This window comes from Asterias amurensis, chromosome 14 (genome assembly GCF_032118995.1).
Source record: "Asterias amurensis chromosome 14, ASM3211899v1".
Lineage (NCBI taxonomy): Eukaryota > Metazoa > Echinodermata > Asteroidea > Forcipulatida > Asteriidae > Asterias > Asterias amurensis.
In genome coordinates, this window is record NC_092661.1 from 15,515,910 (window position 1) to 15,533,655 (window position 17,746).

Consider the following 17,746-nt stretch of genomic DNA (forward strand, 5'->3'; position numbering starts at 1 on the left):
TTGTAAAATGTTTTAGGATGACCAAGGAAAATTTGAATGACAGGCCTGATACTTCACGGAGGCAACAAAGGCGATTGCCTCCATGCCCCTGTAAGTTAGTAATTGAAATGGCTACTGTTGGTGCCCTTGAAATGCTAGAAATTTAGTAGAAATTCACAATACCCTATAAGGGTGCCCTATAAGGGGTACATTTTCAAAATGTCCATAGATTTACATTAAACTTACAGGGTTTGAAGATAATGATAGTGGAAAGCTTCCCTTCAAATCTTACTTACTGAGGTGCTGTAGTTTTTGAGAAAAGAGAAAAACAATGTCATGAAAATACGTTTGTAAATGCTTTAAAATAATTTTGGTCTCATGAGACCAAAATTATTTTCACGATATTGTTTTACTCATTTCCAAAAAACTACAACACCTCAGCACGTCATATTTTCAGGGAAGCTTTCTACAGTTATCATTATCTTCAAACTGTGTAAGTTTAGTGTAAATCTGTGGACATTGTGTTTTTTTGTCCTACAAAAAGTACATACACCCTTTAACAAGGACAAAATGCCTGGTCAATTTCTCTGGTCACGTTTTTCTTTGCTCAACCAAAAATTAATCAATAATTACCAAGTCAGTTTCCCTTGTGGTTGATTAAAATTCTTTCACTACAAATGCACAAGTTAAAAGTGTGTACAAATAAACCATCCATAACTAATTTAGTAATTGAAATGGCTACTTAACTTTTAAGGAATAAAAAACTATGGATTTCTCTTCGCAACAACGTCAAAGACTGTACCACCTTAAAACAATTTAGATATTAATTTGAAACCAATCTATACAAGAAGTCTTTATGATTATGTAACTTATTTACCGGTATTCAAGATTGGAGTTTCTCTCCCTCGACGGTCCCATGGCCATCTCATTCTCCACCCTGAATAAAGGATTGATGATTACATGCGACGTCTCCAGAGAACTGATTGGCTGCGACACTCCAGAGTAGAGATTCATCAGATGGTACATGGTCTGCCAGCATTGGGCAAGTACCTCACTATCTGCTTGGGAGCTGTAGGAGGCTGTGTCCCCGTGGGGCCCGTCTGTACTGTCGAGCCGCGGCAGTGTTGCTTGCTGACTGAGCACAGCAGCTGAAAGTTCGCTGTTCATCGTGCTTGGCTCTGTGTCCGTGCCACTCTTGCTGCCTGGGAGGTGACGCTGTGCCTCCTGCAAGGCCTGGCCTACCTGAACCAGCTGTGTGACTAGCCTCAGCAACGGCATATTGATGACAGGCATTGCTCTTGTCCAATGGAGCGTCACACAGAATGCTCTTGCCCGGCAGCAGTTTGATTGACTACCTGGTACGCCGCAGCTCTCGGACGGAGACGCTTTGAGGGGACGATCACCGACATCGGGAGTTTGTCGCCCGGTGTCCATGCACTCATGTAAGGAGAGCTTCATGGTGAGGCTTTCGCTGGAGAACGACGGGAAGGACGCTTTGTTTCGAGATGACTCCTTGTCGCCCCGTGATTTCTTCCCCCTGCTTCGTTGCCGCGGGCTTGATTCAACAATAGTTAGAGTCAGTCTTTTGAGCTCTACCGTTGCACTGACCTGTTGGAGGTTCTTCTTGATGATGAAATGCTCAGGCTGTTTACGAGCGATGCCCAGGTGCTTCAAGAGTGGTTTGAAGAGGATGTCTGCATCGCCAAGTTGCATGATGGTCGGCGTAATGGCCATGTCAGGGATCAAAGACCCCGTGTAAGGTAAAGTTAAAGGCAAATCAGGCGGTGGAATATTCCTGAAACTTGGTGGTGGATCTTCTGCAGGAATCCAATCATCAGCTTCATCTTGGTTCTCCTCGTCCACTGTAATTTCCTCTTCAACGCTGTCGACGCTATGAGTGGCACTAACATTGGTGTGCTTCTTCCCGGGAACCTGAAGTGACTGCTGTTTTCCTGGAGTTCCAGTGACACTCTGGGTACCACTACTGGCAGTCTGTGACCTGTGTCTGCTATGATCGGCTACACCATCATTCGTCCCACCACCCAGCACCTCATGAGATTTATCAACATTTTCAGCAGCCTTACTCCTGCCGGCAAACTCCTCATACATACTGTAGCCAGTTCCATAACGACTTGAGTATGGCAACAGAGCAGCTGTTTCAAAGTCCTCCTTCTCGGTACCTTGGGTGATGAGCTGAGAAGCGTTGTCTTGTATGCCGCCCTCTAAATCTATACTTGCTCCCGAGTACTGAGTCTGCAGAGTATGTCCCTGCTGATTGGAGTCCAACACAGTGGTGGCCAGATTCTCTAAGCCCGCTTTATCTTCCAGCAGGGGAGGCCTGTTGGCTGGGAATTGGGCAGCCGTTACCGCTGGGTTCAGCATCGAGAGGATGACCTTCCACTGTCGGATCAGAGTGTGGGTGCCTTGCTCTAGGATGTTGATTGGTGGGACGTCCTCGCTGACCAGACCCTCGATACGCTGGAGCTCGCTGGAGTGCAGGTAGTACCAGAGGGTCGTGAAGAGCTGGCAGGACAGGTCCTGACCAACGGCTTCTGTTTCTGCCGTCCAGCGTTTGTACTTATTCTAAAAATAAGAGAGATATAAATAGTTATCAGAGTCAGCTTTAAAGGCACTGGATGCTATTGGTAATTACTCAAAATAATTATTAGCATAAAAACTTACCTGGTAACGAGCAATGGTGAGCTGTTGATACATGTAATATAAGAAATTGTGAGAAACGGCTCTCTCTAAAGTAACAAAGTTTTTGAGAAAGATGTAATTTCTCACACAACAATAAAAGACTGCAGGCCTGAATTTCCTCAAACTTTGCATCATTTGCTTTCACAGCAGGTACCGCAACAATTAAATAGATGTCAAATTTGCATAGATAATAAAGAAAACTATTTGGCCTAACCCATAAAAACCAATGCCGAAATAGATTAATTGGAAAAGCCAAATAGTATTCTTCATAAAAAAAACTAAACATCTATAAAACCAAACTCAACTCAACTGACCTTTGCTGTGATGTGATGGGTGGGTGTCATCTCATGTGCCTCCGCCATTATACAAGCCATGACGGCACACTCTCGTAGATGGCTGCTGGCCTGTAGACTGTCCAGCCTCATCAGTGCTTGTTGGCATGCAGGAGGCCAGCTAGTCACGACCAGAGAGAGGGTGCTGACAGGGTTCAGTCCAGATCTTAAGAGAAAAAAAAAAGGATTTGATCATTCAGAAAATGAAAACCTTGATGGTGGTAATTATGATAGTGTAGAAAATATATCAACAACCGGCCATCTTTGATTTAAAGGAACACAACAGAATTGCTTTTTGCAACAAAACAGTTGCAGGCAGTATCACTTTATGTAATCCACCATACATACATTGTACATGCACTGACAAACCTCGTGAAGTTTGAGATCGATCGGTCATCTGGGTCACGAGAAAATAGTGAAAAACCAATTACACATTTTGCATGACTCCGATTAAAAAAATGGAAGAAGAACAAAACGATCATTTAGCGATAAACTCAAATCGGGAATTTAGTTTTATTTATTTCTCTAAATGATGTATGCTAAAACTTCCGTAAAAGTTTGAACAAATCAGCACAACACAGACAGACAATTCTCTATAGACCCCATGCAAAACACAAAACGCTACTCGGACACTATTGCTGACACGCACGTGTTCAAGCACAAAGAACAGCTATTGTCCACTTATTTGCCTCCTTTGACCCCAGTGAGGACGCTTTTTGACTCCAGTGAGGTCACTTTTTGAGCGCGTGACGTCACATGATAAGCGTCTATTGTGTATGCTAGAACTTCTACAAAAGTTTTAAAATCAGTATAAACCAGCCAGAAAAGTTACTGTTTCACATTTTAAGTGAAATTCAGCAAAGTTCACGACTTGACATTTTCGTTCAAGCAGGTCTTTAACATGTATTCTGCCCCTTGGATCATTTTGTATGTAAGGGGTGCAATATAAATTTTAAATACTATTATTATTATTATTATTATTATTATTATTACCACCCATTAAATAGTTTTTGGTACTTACTGAACACCTGCTGATTGTTCATGTGACAGTCTGCAGGGAGTAGGGGCATGCAACCAGATTGCCCCAATAACCATCTTCCCATCAATACTTCTAGACTTGGTCGGTACCCTGCTCTGCTTCTTCATAGCTAGAGTGATATCCGAATGTCTTGAATCGGTGGCAGCAGCGGGATTAAGAATGTCCGTCACGCTATGGGTCCTACTCCAGGGTGCTACCCTCTCAGCGTCAGTGGAGTGAAACTCCGGCGAGACCTGCCAATTTTGACTCGGCTGGCGGGAGTGAGATCTGGAGGGCGCCCCCGTTGACGGCTGGGGTGTGACTGGCGCGCTCTGCATACCGATGTTTATTGTGATACCCTCGACGCCACATTCCATGAGGCTGGCGCCGGTTGGCGCCATGGGTATCACTTCTTGTTCTTGACCCTCGCTGGCCATGTGAGACATCAGCGTGAACATGACCTTAGACAGACTCTGCGGAATGGAAGTGACCCCTGACATATGCCTGTGTCGCTTCTCCTTGGTTTGCGTACAGTCAAGGCCTTGAAGCTGGCAGTGCACCCGGCCGATGTTGACAAGTCCTATAGCCGTTGTCTCCACCTTCTCGGAAGGCATCTCTTGGTCGGAGGTGTGGAGACCATATCGAGACCCGGAGAGCATCTCCTCCAGTTTCATTTTCTTCTGCCCCGGGCTGGGTATGTTGGAGTCCTTCTGCTTCGCTGTCATTCTGTTCATCAGCTGGACTTGGATGTTGCTGACGCAGCCAACCAGTAGGGAAGCTTGGTCTAGCTGGCGCTTCAGTTGGACGTTATATTCTGTAGAGGCTTGTAGTACTAGGAGGTTGATCTGTTGAGGGGGAAGTATTTAGACAAATACAAATTCATCAATATTAATAATACTATAGATAGTGTTCATGCTTCCATGACTAGCAGGTTTGATTATTGCAACAGCTTAAGTTTTGGTTCGCCTGACATTCACATACATGTATACAAACTGCAAAGGTTTAAGGGCCCAACTTCAAAAAGCTGTTAACAGAAACACTGCTGAGCCAATTTCTTTGGTGCATCAGAGAACTTTAGTGCCTTACAGCGGGTAAAACCTTGTATCACAGACATAAAGTCCGATACACAGATACCACTTTGCCAATGCGACCACCCATAAATATATAACACTGTATGAGAGGTAACATTTCTAAATACCTGTGGAACGGACACTGATAGGCTAAAAGTAGATTCAGTACTGTTCTTTAGACTGGCAGCCTTGTTGGAATCTTCAAAGGCAGTCTGGACGTCACTGACGCACTGCATGTGCAGTCTGTCCACTATCCATTCTGGATGACTGACACATAACACGTTCTCAGCTGACTGGAGGTATCTGTAAAAAAATATTATAATGATTTTGGGTTGAACAAAGAAAGTTGACTAGTGTGGGACTCGAACCAATGACCTCCGGGTTAACGTACCGACGCTCTACCAACTGAACTATGAAGCCCTATGTTGGCGGTCTCCCTATATTGTCAATATCTTTGTTCGGGTGTAAATATTATAAAAAATGTTAAATTTGCATCAGGGATATTAAAATATTAACTTTGGTTTTTACGCTTACATCAATGTGTGTAAAGCACTGTATACTCGGTACTTTCCCCGAGTCCTGCTGCGGTACCCACGGCTAAAACATAGGATTCGAACTGCCTCTAGCTATCGGGCAATATTGGTAGTCTGGTTGGTAAGACACTGCTCTAGAGTTGAAAGAGCTGTGTGTTCAAATCCCACTCGAGTATATGCCTGTGGGTTTTTTCATAAGACTTTGGAAAGTACCAAGTACATGTATACAGTGCTTTACACACATTCAATGTTTTGGTAGAATCAAATATATAAAGAAATATTAACAAAACAATCTAGTAATAAACCACATGAGAAACCGACTTGGTAAATTTTTTAAAAATAAATTTGGGTTGAAATTTTACTAGAGCAGAACTTAAACCAAAGACCTTTAGATTAAACAGTTTTGATACCCAGATCAAGTTTTTGGCCATGACATGAATCCCAACTCACTGCACTGTGAATGAAGATGTAATAGGGTTTACAATGTAATCTGAAACTGTGCCACCACACTTCACTACTAGAGGGCCCTTTGATGTTGTCACATAATAATTCCTGAAAGGGTTTTGGTACCTTTTGTAGTCAAGTTTTTGGCCATGACATGAATCTGTACTCACTGTGGATGAAGATGTATTTAAAGGCACATGAACACTATTGGTAATTACTCAAAATCATTGTTAGCATAAAAACAGACTTGAGCAATGGAGCAATGGAGAGCTGTTGATATAGTAAAAAAACATTGTGAGAAACGGCTCCCTCTGAAGTGCCATAGTTTTCGAGAAAGAAGTAATTTTCCACGAATTCGATTTTGAGACCTCAGATTTAGAACTTGAGGTCTCGAAATCAACCATCTAAACGCACACAACTTCGTGTGACAAGGTTTTTTCTTCTTACAATATTATCTCGCAACTTCGATGACCAATTGAGCTCAAATTTTCACAGGTTAGTTATTTTATGCGTATGTTGAGATACACCAACTGTGAAGGCTAGTCTTTGACAATTAATTACCAATAGTGTCCACTGTCTTTAAAGGCACTGAATACTATTGGTAATTACTCAAAATCATTTTTTAGCATAAAAACGTACTTGAGCAATGGAGCAATGGAGAGCTGTTGATATAGTAAAAAACATTGTGATAAACTGCTCCCTCTGATCAACGTAGTATCCGAGAAAGAAGTGATTTTCCTTGAATTGTATTTCAAGACCTCAGAACTAGATTTTGAGGTCTTGAAATCAAACATCTGAAAGTACACAAGTTTGTGTGACAAGGGTGTTTTTTTCTTTCATTATTATGATTATCTCGCAACTTTGACAACCAATTGAGCTCAAATTTCCACAGTTTTGTTTTCTTATGCATATGTTGAGATTCACCAAGTGAGAAGACTGGTCTTTGACTGTCCAGTGTTTTTAATATAACTTACCTAATAATAATAACAATAATAATCAGTTTTTATATAGCGCTTTTTACACCTTCAGCCTTAATAGTCGCTATTCTTTGTAAAATGATGCATGCAAATAGTGGTTATCCGCTGTTGGATATCAATTAAATAAAAAAAACAAATAAATACAAAATAACTCACCTGTCTATTGCTTGCATCAGCAGTGGTGTAAGTAACACATCAAGAGCTCCCTTGACTGCAAGAATTGCAGATTGAGATGAGCTCTGTGATTGGCTACTGGACTGACTCGACTCTGCAAAGTATCAACCAATCACAAAACAATTACAAATTTGCATAAAAATAATGATTTAATAATAATACTGAAGACATTGTTATGCGAACATGTCAACCCTGCTGGTTGTCAAGGCACAGTAAAACAACAAAAATAAAATAAAATATTAGTCAAGCAGAATTTGAAACTTTGCATGGTGGAAAAAACGATATGGAAAGGTTTGCAGTAATACCATGTAATGACTATCTCTAATGAGTTGGGGTGGTTCTGTACAGAACCTTTAGTATTAATTCGACGTTTCGATCAGTATGCTCTGATTTTCTTCTGGAAAAAATTAGTCCTTGAAAACATGTGACATACATGTAAGATACGCGTTGAGAAGAGATTTGAATTTTGTGGTACAAAGATTAAGTGGTAGAGAGTTCCAGATGCTTGGCACAGCCGAAGAAAAACACCTGTCACCCCAGGCGTGTCAAGACTTGGGTTCAATTAGGAGAAGCATGAAACTTGATCGAAGATTCCTTGACGGAGTGTAAACTTGTGAATGCCTCACTTCAAAGAGAGCTTGAATTTTTATACTGGACCAGAGGCCAGGGGTCGATTTCACAAAGAGTTAGGACTAGTCCTAACTTAGGACTAGTCCCAAGAGATATCAAAAACGTACAGCTAGTCCTAAGTTAGAACTAGTAACTCGTCTTAACTCGAGATAAGACTAGACCTAACTCTTTGTGAAATCCAACCCAGTAGTCTTAATGTTGGGCCAGGAAATTTTTGACCAACCAAGTCCGAGGGTCTTGTATTTTCAAATTGAGTATTAATGATAAAAACAATACCTCATTGTGTACATTCTTGAACAAAAAATAAAATGTTGACTTTGAGTCTGACAGAAAAATTTCAATTCTACTGATGTACATACTGAATACCTATCAAGAAAAATGAAATAAATCTTCCCTTTCTTACACGTCTTTGTACTTGTTTGAAAACAAAAGCCGTTAATTTAGTATGCATGTCGAATAACAAATTTTGATTCTGGTATATCTCATTATCTTCAAGTACGCGCTAATCCTCCAATCAGATTCGCAGAATGGAGTGGCGATAAAAACCTATATTGCACGGCTAATATCACTACCATGCGTCTTGTGTGTTCTATGTCACGCACCAAGTTTGCTTGAAGATAAATACGTTATCACATGCGCGCTCGTGGAAATACGGAAAATATAGCGCGTCTGCGTCCCATATCCAACTCGGCCTTCGACCTCGTTGGATATGGGACGCAGAAGCGCTATATTTTTCCGTATTCCACTCGCGCTTGTGTGATAACTTACAATATGCTGTACTATTGAAAGCTGCTGTATGCATCTAATTAAAAGTATTACCATTAATTGTTAGAGTAGTAACCAAACATATACCTTCCTTTAAGTCGGAAGTGTCTTGTTCTATAGTGGACTTACTCTGTGCAACTTGGTAGGATGGTGGCGATGAGTGGACTCTATAATGACGGCGGACTTCTTGAGGAGGTAGACCAAGATGCATCTCATTGTCACCACTGTCTTCATCTTCCTCCTCTTCCTCTTCAGACTCAGGGCCTGTTTCATTCACAGGAAGGTCGGTCATCTTCACTAGCCCTGATCTCAAACCAGCTTGGGTGACTGTAAACTCAGGCAGTGGAATGTTCCCCTTGATCAAGGTGGTCGCAGGGGGGCACAGAGGACTGAAGGGAGGGTGCGTCTGCAGGGTGTGTCCAGGTGGGTGGGTCACCCAACCACTGCATTCCCAGAGAGTCAGGTGGTGGCAGTAGGCCTTGGTCGACGCCCACGGTGGCTGTGTGGTCGTTCTTTGTGGCGAGGTCTCTTTCGGTTTCTTGCGTTGATGAAGGCTGCTCTCAGACGACGCCGCCGAGACATAGGAAGCTGAGGAAGAGTGTCGCTTAACATTTTCATCACCTCTTGCATAATCTGGTGATTCTACTTGCTGAGTGGACACTGATGATAGCGTCTCGTCGGCATATATACTAGATGGTGAAATACCAGGTATGTTAATGTCAAAACTGGAGGAGGAAGGAGTTCCAACTAGCGTCTTACTCATCGTGGTACTGAGTGGTGTCTCGTCTTCAGCAGAGTAGTACTCGCTCTCTGCGGGGCTGGAGATGGAGCCATGGCTATTGCGAACAATTGCCAGATCAGGAAAATCCTCAGATCTGACTAAAGTAGAGCTACGTTCCGACGGGGGTGAGTCTGGTAGGGCATGGTACTGCCGGATAACCTCAGCACTCATGTTACTTCTGCCGGGTGTCATCTTGCCCTGCAAAGCCATGGCTTCTACTGGCAAACTGTGGGAGCTGCCGTGTAAGGTATAGAAGTGTCGCTGCTCAAAGACGGAACTGTCTGACTCAGTCTTTATCGTTAGATTAGGGTCAGAGTTTGTACTTGCCTGAGCACTACTCGTGCTCAGGGATGGATTCCTAGAAGGCTGCTCTCTGGGTTCAGGTGCTGACATAGAACTAGAATCTGTCTTCCGTGGCTTCACAATAGGTTGAGGAAGGCTCACCGAGGAACCGACACGATTGGAAGACCCTACAGGAAGACTTCCTGCTACGACCTGTCCAGGAAGAGTTGGAATAGTACTACTGACAAAACCCTGGGTAAATTTAAACTCTCTGGATGGAGAGTCGACAGGGGTGCGGTCGCAGACCGCAAAGATCCACTGGCCCTGCTGAAGGATACTGTGTCCGTAGTCCTTGTCGTTATCCGTGACTGCAGTTTGCCATGATGAGTCACTTATCCAGTTGGAATGAGCGTTCACTTGAGCATTGAAGAACAGACAGCCGCCTCGGCATCCGCACATTTCCCGCGGACGACTGCCCTGCTCATCCGATTCCTCTGGCCACAGAAACCACAGACGCTGCGTCTTCTTGTCGTGTTGGGACAGGAAAAAGTTCTGGGCTTTGTAAGAGTTTGAGGACTGAAGGAGGTCTGCCAGGTCAAACTGTAACGCAGGAAAGAAGACCGAACAAGCCTCGAGCCAGGCTGCGTTGGGCTCCTCTGACTGACTGATGAACTGCCTGACTTCTATTTGTTGGATGGTGGCGCTCAAGCCATCACCTATAGTCATACTGTGTAGATTGCACTTGCCCATGAACAATGAACCAACCTGAAAGGAGACATAATTGCTATTATTTTTTATTCTACCATCTCTACCAACTGAAAATCTAGATATAAAAATCAGTATTTGTTCATTATTATTTTTTGTTATTTTTAGTAATGCAACTACGGATGCCCAATAAGTGAACTTAATTACAATCACTCTCAAACCCAAGGGAACCAGTTCATAAAGGTGCTTGCTTCGTGTGCTATGAACCAGAAACAGATGGGTTAACCCCCTACTCTTCCCTGGTGTTCTTGGGTACTTTATGCGCACTACCATTCCTAGTACCTGGGACCTAAACTCCCATCCGTAGGACAAAGCAATTATGGAAAGTGTCTTGCCCAAGGATACAAAATGTCTGGCATTGTTAAAATGGGGACGCAGGCCTGTACAGTTCGTTTTTTAAAGGGCAAGGGCACCAAGGCATTTTCTCCTTGGTAAAAGGGCATTCAATGAGGGCATGTAAATTTCTACTAGAGCCTTTCAAGGGCACCAAGGCAATCACCAGGGGGCAAGCAATCACCTTCAATGTCTCTGTGAAGTATAAGGACGGGAGGATGAAACTTAAACCTGGCACTGTAACGCACAGTCCGTAAAGCACACCCTATGAGGAAATTGTAAAATTCTACTGGAGCATTTAAGGGCACCGTGGCAATGAACAGGGGACATGGAGACAAGCAATCGCCTTCAATGTCTCCGTGAAGTATAAGATCTGGAGGACGATTTTTTTCCTAACCTGGCACTGTAAGGCCATCCAGTAAAGGGCACCCACTGAGGAAATTGTAAATTTCTACTAGAGGAAATTGTACATTTCTACTGGAGCATTTCAAGGGCACCAAGGCAATTTGACCAGGGGGTATGGAGGCAATCGTCTTCGACGCCTCTATGAGGTATGAGGCCTGATAAAGTTTTTCCTAACCTGGCACTGTAACGCACAGCCCGTCTCCACCAGCATTACATCCACCATCCTGAGGCTGATCCTCAGCATGCGATACTTGAAGTCTTCCTCCGTCGGGCAGGGCACCGGGAAGAGCACCTCCTTGACCTGGCACTGCTGCTGCTTGACCATGTGGACGCAGAGTTTGGACGTGATTGGCTGCTGGAGGTCATCTAGGGGATCAACGGCCAGGTGGACGAAGAGCTGGAGGAAGCTTGCCAGGGAGAGCATCTAGAGAGGAAAATAACATCAGGGCCTAATTTCATAGAGCTGCTAAGCACACAAACTTGCTTAACATGTAAATTTCTTCCTTGATAAAACAGGATTGCCAACCAAATTTCCATGTAACTTTTAGGATAAGCAAAAAACAGCTGAGTACCAGCAACTGAGCAATATGCAACAAATGGAAATTGGTTGGTAACCCTGTTTTTTTATCAAGGAAGAAATTTCATGCTAAGCAAATTTTTGAGTGCTTAACAGCTCTATGAAATTGGGCCCAGGGCCTAATTTCAAAGAGCTGCTTAACATGCTTCAGCACAAAAAATTTAACATCAGTTAAAGACACTGGACACCTTTGATAATCATGATAATTGTCAAAGACCAGTCTTCTCACTTGGTGTAACTCACGTATGCATAAACTAACAAACCTGTGAAAATTTGAGCTCAATTGGTCATTAAAGTTGCAAGATAATAATGAAAGAAAAAACACCCTTGTCACACAAAGTTGTGTGCTTTCAGATACTTGATTTCGAGACCTCAAATTCTAAATCTGAGGTCTCAAAATCAAATTCATGGAAAATTACTTTCTCCTCGAAAACTACTCCACTACAGGGGGAGCCGTTTCTCACAATGTTTTATACTACCAACCTCTCCCCATTACCTGTTACTAAATAAGGTTTTATGATAATAATTATTTTGAGTAATTACCGATAGTGTCCACTGCCTTTAAAGGACAATGTCCACAGATTTACCTTAAAGTTACACAGTTTGAAGATAATGATATTTGAAGGCTTCCCTTAAAATATTAATTGCTGAGGTGCTGTAGTTTTTGAGAAACGAGTAAAACAATGTCAAGAAAATACGTTTTACATGTTAAAATAATTGTCGTCTCATGAGACAGCGCCTCAGCAATAATTATTTTAAGGGAAGCTTTTAACCATTGTTAACTATCATTTGTGAGTTTGATGTAAAGCTGTGTGGACATTGTGTTTTGTGTCATACAAAAAGTACCCAAACCATTTAAAGGTACTACTTAGTCCCTAAGTTTTACCTGTGGAGGGGTGAGTCTGCCGCTCAGGACCCCCATCTGAAGGTCAAGCAGCCAGGCATACTCCAGAGTCTCACTGTCTACTGGAAGACCATCATCCGAAAACATTGCATGGCCACGCAGCTGAAGGCCAGACAGACCAAGATGGCCGTCAAGTAAATGAGGATCGCCTCTCTGGAATTGTCAAAATTTAGAAAAATTAACCCTTAGCAATAATAGCAACAATAATAATAATAACAATTATAACACCCCTTACCAATATTCTGCCTTTTCATTGGTTTAGAGCGCGTCACATGATATGTCTTAGTTTTACTAGACGACCGCCGTGTGATAGTGCAATGGTTTGCCGTGTGATAGTGCTTCGGTTTGCCATGCGCTAGTCCATGGCGTGCAGTACCCAGACGTCAGTTGTGTGTACGAGGATGATAAATTAAGAATAGTCTGTAACCATTTCGGATTACATGACACTTACATGCAGCACAGTAAAAAAAATTGCAATCTGTATTCGCGTCGTCCGTGGATTGTAGCATTCAGGTCTGTAAATTAATAGTACAGTATTTAGAAATGTTTGGGGTGTTATAAAACAAATATTGACTGCTTTTACTCTTGCAACGGTTAAAACTATGACTCCCTCGGTGATCCCCGGAGCGTTCTATTTTCCCGAGGCAAAGCCGATGAAAAATAGAACGCTCCGGGTATCACCGCGGGAGTTGTAGTTTTAACCATAGCACTCAAAGCAGTCAATATTTGTATACTAGTTGCTAACGTACACTACATGTACATGTATAAAGCGTATTTCACAATTACGTGTCAATCCGGCATTTTATAACAATTGGTTTCAAACGCTTTTCATAGACCAACTCGCTTGATCCAAGGCAACGTGTCCCTTTAAGATGAATCTTAGTGTTATGTGAAATCAAACTCAAAGAGAAGTTGTCTAGGGTCCCTCATTTCAGTCATACCTTTTGTGAGTCCGAAACCATGATGGTAACAGGGGATAAGAGCAGCTGTAGTCTGGTCTCCGAGTGACCCTTGTGGAGCTCAAAGCACAACTGATCCAGGACTGCGATCGGACAAGAAGGTTCTGCTTTACCACAGTACTGAGGATTGAACAAAAGTTAATAGTCATTCGTAAATACCCTCAGACAGTTTCGTTATTCCTATTGGTGGAGAGCGCGTCACGTGGGTGTGTTTAAACGGTTGATAATGAACAGCTGGGGCTCTGTTTATAACCGAATACTACGCGCTAGTCTTGGTGCAAGACGTTTCTCGTTACGGCGATGCGGGCGGTGTCGGTGAGTTGGCCGCGCTGTGTGTGAAGGGAAAATGAGAAACGTCTTGCACCAAGACTACGCGCATGAGGCATATCCAAAAACTGTCTCAGTCATAAAAATGCAACACACGGAAGTAAAGAGCTCAAGCACGTCGGAAAACTGATAAGTTTTACAGAGTTTCTTACTTTATTACGCCTTTTAACCAAAAAGGCATTCATGAATGAGAGTAAAAAAAGTAGTGACTCGTTTTTAAAGGCAGTGAACCCTTTTGGTAATTACTCAAAATAATTATTATCATAAAACCTTTCTTGATTAGGAGTAATGGGGAGAGGTTTATAGTGTAAATTGTGAGAACCGGCTCCCTCTGAAGGAACGTAGTTTTCGAGAAAAAAGTGATTTTCAACAAATTTGATTTCGAGACCTCAGAATTAGATTTTGAGATCTCGAAATCAAGCATCTGGAAGCACTATATCTTCGTGTGACAAGGGTGTTTTTTCTTTCGTAGTTATCTTGCAGTTTCGTTGACCAATTGAGCTCAAATTCTTACAGGTTTGTTACTTTGTGCATACATTGACATGGTTGAGATACACCAAGTGAGAAGACTGGTCTTTGACAATTACCCTTAGTGTTTAGTGTCTTTAAAATATTTCTTTTTTAGAAATCAAATGCACTTCATGCATGTCATGTCAGAAGCCACATTTTGTTCATGGAATTATGCCAGGGATGTTTTAATTTGTATCAATGAATCTACAATTGACATTGATCCTCATCAAACAACTGAACTATGACTGAGAAGAACCAAGCTTATTAGCTGTACATGGATTTATTACTCATTCTAGAAAACAAAGCTGCTATTAGATAATGAGAAAATGCAACAGTTTTTCAATTTATACAGAGTTCAATGAAGCGTCGTCCTTGTCATATTTCCCAAATCAAATTGTAATCATATTACATTTCAGTTTTAAAACAAACAGCAACAAAATATTCGTTTTAAGTTTATCTGTGGAGTATTCCCATGCGATAGGACTGTACACGTCCCAACATTTACGTACATATTACATGTACCGGTACCTCTTCTCATAGCATTCATCTTGGTTAGTTGGTCATACTTCTCTGCCGTTCACCTCTGTGGATCGTGGTTCAAATCCTGGGCCAACGCTTTGCATGTGGACTGGGTTTTCAGTCACTACCCGAATGCAAGATTTCTCTATCTGGGGTTCTCCTCCCACCATACCATGCCCACATCTGAAAATGACATTTTTTTCTGTCATCTTCTCCGCACAGGTATCTTTAGACCTTTGGGTCACAGTGCTTGTCATTTTTCAAGGGTTTCATTTTTCATGACAAGAAAGATGTAATAATAATATGAGGAACTTCAAGAACTTTTGTTTTTGTGACATAAAAAAAGGCGTTCATGTTGCTGATCCTTGAATTGAGTTTCATTCTGCGTGACCTCATGGTTCATGTCTCAAGATTCAAGATTTTTTGCCTCAACTTCTGCATTGAACTGAAAGATTTGGGTCATATCTGTGGAACGTTTTTCAGTTGTCTGAAGAAGCTTCCAATGTTGTATATAATTCTACAAATTTGATGTGTGCTTTTGGAGTAATTTGTTTTTCAATCATTAACCTTTGATTTGTATGTTATTTGACACTTGTGTTTGTCATCAGGTGAACTCAAACAAAGTGACAATTATGGGATACCACTTGTCCCATCACCTGTATCCAATATATCTCCCAATATTTATGAAATAAGCAATTAAACTGAGTGTAATACAGGTACATAAATCAACGTCAAAATATTATTACCAGGTTTCGAAAAAGTCAAACCAAATCCAATCAAGTTCATGTACAATGACATAGTGTAACAGAAACCCGATCCTAGAAACACCAGGGCCCAACTTCATAGAGCTGCTTAAGTACAAAAAGTAGCTAAGCAAAACCAAATTCTGCTTATCAGTGTAAGGTTACCAGCCATACCACATTGTCACATGTACATTTAGTGACTGGTATCCTGTTCATTTCTGCTTAGCAGACAGTTGTTTAGCATTTTTGTGCTGCTTTAGTAGCTCCATGAAATTGTGCCCAGCATTCACCTGGATGAGATTGATATCAAAACTCTAATGCAGAGTGATGAGAACTCAGAAAGAATACAGAGTTTCAAGGAGCAACATCAGAGAGCAGACTGTGAGATCTTTAGCTGACCATCTTGGACTTCATCATTTAGTTATGATTGCTGTCAACATTGGACTTGTTCTCTTAGACTTGTTCTCAGTTTGTCTGTACAAAAAACAACATTTCAGCAGCAAACAGAAGTACTGAAGATTCTTAGCAATATCACTTGATGTAGAAAAGTTCAAAGACTGTTTGCATTCACCCATCAGACTGAAGAAGAACTTCAATGTATTTAGATTTCTGGGATTGATCAAAGAAAAATTTACCAGAGTGGGAATCAAACCAACGACTTCCGGATTAAGGTGCAATTTATTTGTGTGTTTGTGATCAACACATGAAGTGAGAAACGATCTTGTTGACATCCACGTACAGTACTTCATTGATAAAAGTTAACAACTACTGTCAATCACTATCAGCATCAGTTTAGGATTGGAGTCGATTTTTACTGAGGCAAACGACAGTGTTCTTAATACTGACAATGTATGAATGGTATGATGTCTGGGTATGTGTACAAGAAGCTATTGGAATTGTTCTCAACACTCTAGCGTGGCTGGTCATCCTTCGCACCAAAAGCCTTCATAATATGACAAACTACTTGCTGGCATATCTTGCTGTTGTTGACAGCATTTTTTGCTGTTCCATAATTTTGACCATAACCACAACTGAGCCACCAGACAGTTTCATTGGTAGAGAGATCTATTGTCGTATTGTCATAAGCGGCTTTATGTGGCACATAACCAACTACTCATCATGTTATGGTCTGTGTATTGTGACCTATGAACGATATATAGGAATAGTGTACCCACTGCACTATCCCAGAATGATGTCTGCTAAAAAAGTTACCATGCTCATTTGCATGGCATTTGGGTTGTCATTTCTGCTTTCAAGCCCTAGATTGTTTATGTGGTATGCTAGCAATGATACCTTCTGGGCTGGTTGTGCAGTGACTGACTCAATTTTAACATTGTTTAATGTAACATATGTGCTCTTCATTCTATTTGCCTACCTGTTGTCCACCCTTTTTATGAGCTGGGCTTACTACAAGATCCAAGCCACTCTCAAGAGAAGTGCTCAACACTTCCAGCAACAGAATGTACAAGGAGCAGCCCTTGAGCTTTTAAAGGCCAGACATAATGTGATCAGCATGCTTAGGATTGCTGTGGGTGCAGTGGTTGTTTTGTGGACACCATATGTTTTCTATTTGATCATCTGTTTGCCTGTATCTTTAATGATAGAATGGTGCTACACTGAGTCTGCAGCCACATTTAAATTAATATCCGATGTCATGTACTACATGAACCCTGTAATCAATCCCATCATTTACGTTTTCCGTTACAAGAAGTTTCGGAAAGGGCTTCAAGACATGTTGTGTTGTTGCTTTGGTCGACCTCAAAGGCCAAACCGGATTGTTTGGATTGCAATGAATGAACGGAACGTGTAAGATGAACACTAGATGCTTCAATCACAGGACTTGACTGAATGGAACGTGTAAGATGAACACTAGGGGCGCTTCAATCACAGGACTTGACTGAACGGAACGTGTAAGATGAACACTAGGAGTGCTTCAATCACAGGACTTGACTGAACGGAACGTGTAAGATGAACACTAGGGGCGCTTCAATCACAGGACTTGACTGAACGGAACGTGTA

The 17,746-nt window shown here is 41.8% G+C and overlaps 1 protein-coding gene across 4 annotated transcripts in view; it reads right to left on the reverse strand.

Moving 5' to 3' along the window:
* LOC139946791 (bridge-like lipid transfer protein family member 1) overlaps nucleotides 1–17,746 on the reverse strand; it is a 92,062-nt gene that overhangs the window by 49,078 nt on the left and 25,238 nt on the right. For all 4 annotated transcript variants that reach the window (XM_071944491.1, XM_071944490.1, XM_071944492.1 and 1 more), the window contains exons 18-26: nucleotides 13,611–13,748; nucleotides 12,652–12,822; nucleotides 11,364–11,612; nucleotides 8,752–10,450; nucleotides 7,210–7,321; nucleotides 5,228–5,402; nucleotides 4,033–4,874; nucleotides 2,994–3,177; nucleotides 857–2,562 (exon numbers count right to left, since the gene is read on the reverse strand). In XM_071944491.1, coding sequence (XP_071800592.1) covers nucleotides 857–2,562; nucleotides 2,994–3,177; nucleotides 4,033–4,874; nucleotides 5,228–5,402; nucleotides 7,210–7,321; nucleotides 8,752–10,450; nucleotides 11,364–11,612; nucleotides 12,652–12,822; nucleotides 13,611–13,748 — 5,276 coding nt within the window. The remainder of the gene's footprint in view (nucleotides 1–856; nucleotides 2,563–2,993; nucleotides 3,178–4,032; nucleotides 4,875–5,227; nucleotides 5,403–7,209; nucleotides 7,322–8,751; nucleotides 10,451–11,363; nucleotides 11,613–12,651; nucleotides 12,823–13,610; nucleotides 13,749–17,746) is intronic.